Genomic DNA, 1,454 nt, shown 5'->3' with positions numbered 1-1,454 from the left:
ATCTAGGGTGGGGGAGGTAAAGGGGAGGGATGTGGGGTTTAGGGTGGGGGAGGGATGTGAGGTTCAGGCTGGTTGGGAAGCGGGGAGTCCGACTTCAGCGGACGGTCGGGCTGGTGACGAGATCCTTTTCACTGCAGCCGCTGTGAGTGAGCCAAGCTGTGAGGCAGTGCCGGTCAGAGCCCAGCCCAGCCCGGCCCGGCCCTGCCGCCCCCTCCTCACGGTCAGGGCCCGGCCCAGCCCTGCCCGGCCCTGCCGCCCCCTCCTCACGGTCAGGGCCCGGCCCTGCCACCCCCTCCTCACGGTCAGGGCCCGGCCCAGCCCTGCCCGGCCCAGCCGCCCCCTCCTCACAGTAGAGGGACAGCAGCTACTGCTTCGCCCCGCGATGACTCACCGCAGCCGGCTTCTTGGTGGGCCGGAGTCGGGCGTAGATCTGAATAGTCTGCTTGACCATGACCATGCCTGTCGGGTGTGGTTGGGGCGGGACGGGGACGGCCTGACCAGCTGCCCCTCAGCAACCACAAAGCCAGGCCCCGTTTCCCTAACAACCAGCACCGGGTAAACTATCGCAGCGCAGCAACAGCATCGCCCTGGCCCATTGGCTGCCAGGCAGGAACCTACCTGAGTATAACCGTCGGTCATTGGTCGGACCGTAGGGTGGGGGTGGGGCAAGGGAGGCGGCACGTGGCGGCTGCAGCGTGGAGTGCGCGAGGTTCCGACAATACCGCACGGTGTATTCACCGCAACACAATCCACCTGGGCCGTGCAATCACCGCGACACACTAAACCTGCACGGGGAATCCACTACATCATACACAACTCACAAGATGCACTGCAACATTCTGTCACACTCTACCTGCAAAATTCATTCATTGCAACATATTGTCACATTCATTCTGTAACATGTTGTCGCACTCAATTGGAACAATTCATCCACTGTAACACCTTGTCAATCTCGATGCATATTATTCAGCCACTGCCATATGCTGTTGCACATTTCAACTGTCACGCTCAACCTGCAAAATTCATCCTGTGCAAACGGTTTGTTGTCAAACTGAGCACGAACAGTTCACGAACTGAGCAACACGGTTCATTATCGTTCATTGTGAAACTGAACCCGCACAATTCATCAAATGCAACAAGATTCGTTCTCAAACTAAACTGAACCGACACGATTTAGCCAGCGCAACATAGTTCATTACCTCCAACCACTCAATCCAACATCGGGGAGATGATGACGTAATGGTATTATCTCTGGACTGTTAATCCAACAACTCAGATAATGTTCTGGGTATCTAGCTTCAAAGGCAACCACAGTAGATGGAGGATAAAGAGAAAAAAAAGTGGAATTCTTATTCAATTGTGAGGATAACCCCCATTTAATGCCAGCTAGAGACCGATGGAGACCATCCTTGCCTGGTTTGGCCTTAAATCTAAGTCCAGCAATGTGGTTGGCT

At 55.5% G+C, this 1,454-nt stretch overlaps 1 protein-coding gene across 2 annotated transcripts in view; it reads right to left on the bottom strand.

The window, feature by feature from the left end:
• Positions 1-557, bottom strand: part of kif6 (kinesin family member 6) — a 565,092-nt gene extending 564,535 nt beyond the window's left edge. For both annotated transcript variants that reach the window (XM_043687249.1, XM_043687250.1), the window contains exon 1: positions 392-557. In XM_043687249.1, coding sequence (XP_043543184.1) covers positions 392-457 — 66 coding nt within the window. In that variant the 5' untranslated portion in view covers positions 458-557. The remainder of the gene's footprint in view (positions 1-391) is intronic.
• Positions 558-1,454: the final 897 nt, after the last annotated feature.

Source organism: Chiloscyllium plagiosum, chromosome 3 (genome assembly GCF_004010195.1).
Source record: "Chiloscyllium plagiosum isolate BGI_BamShark_2017 chromosome 3, ASM401019v2, whole genome shotgun sequence".
In the NCBI taxonomy this organism is placed as follows: domain Eukaryota; kingdom Metazoa; phylum Chordata; class Chondrichthyes; order Orectolobiformes; family Hemiscylliidae; genus Chiloscyllium; species Chiloscyllium plagiosum.
Note: the sequence above shows the minus strand (reverse complement) of the source record. Positions and strands in the feature narration are given on the sequence as shown.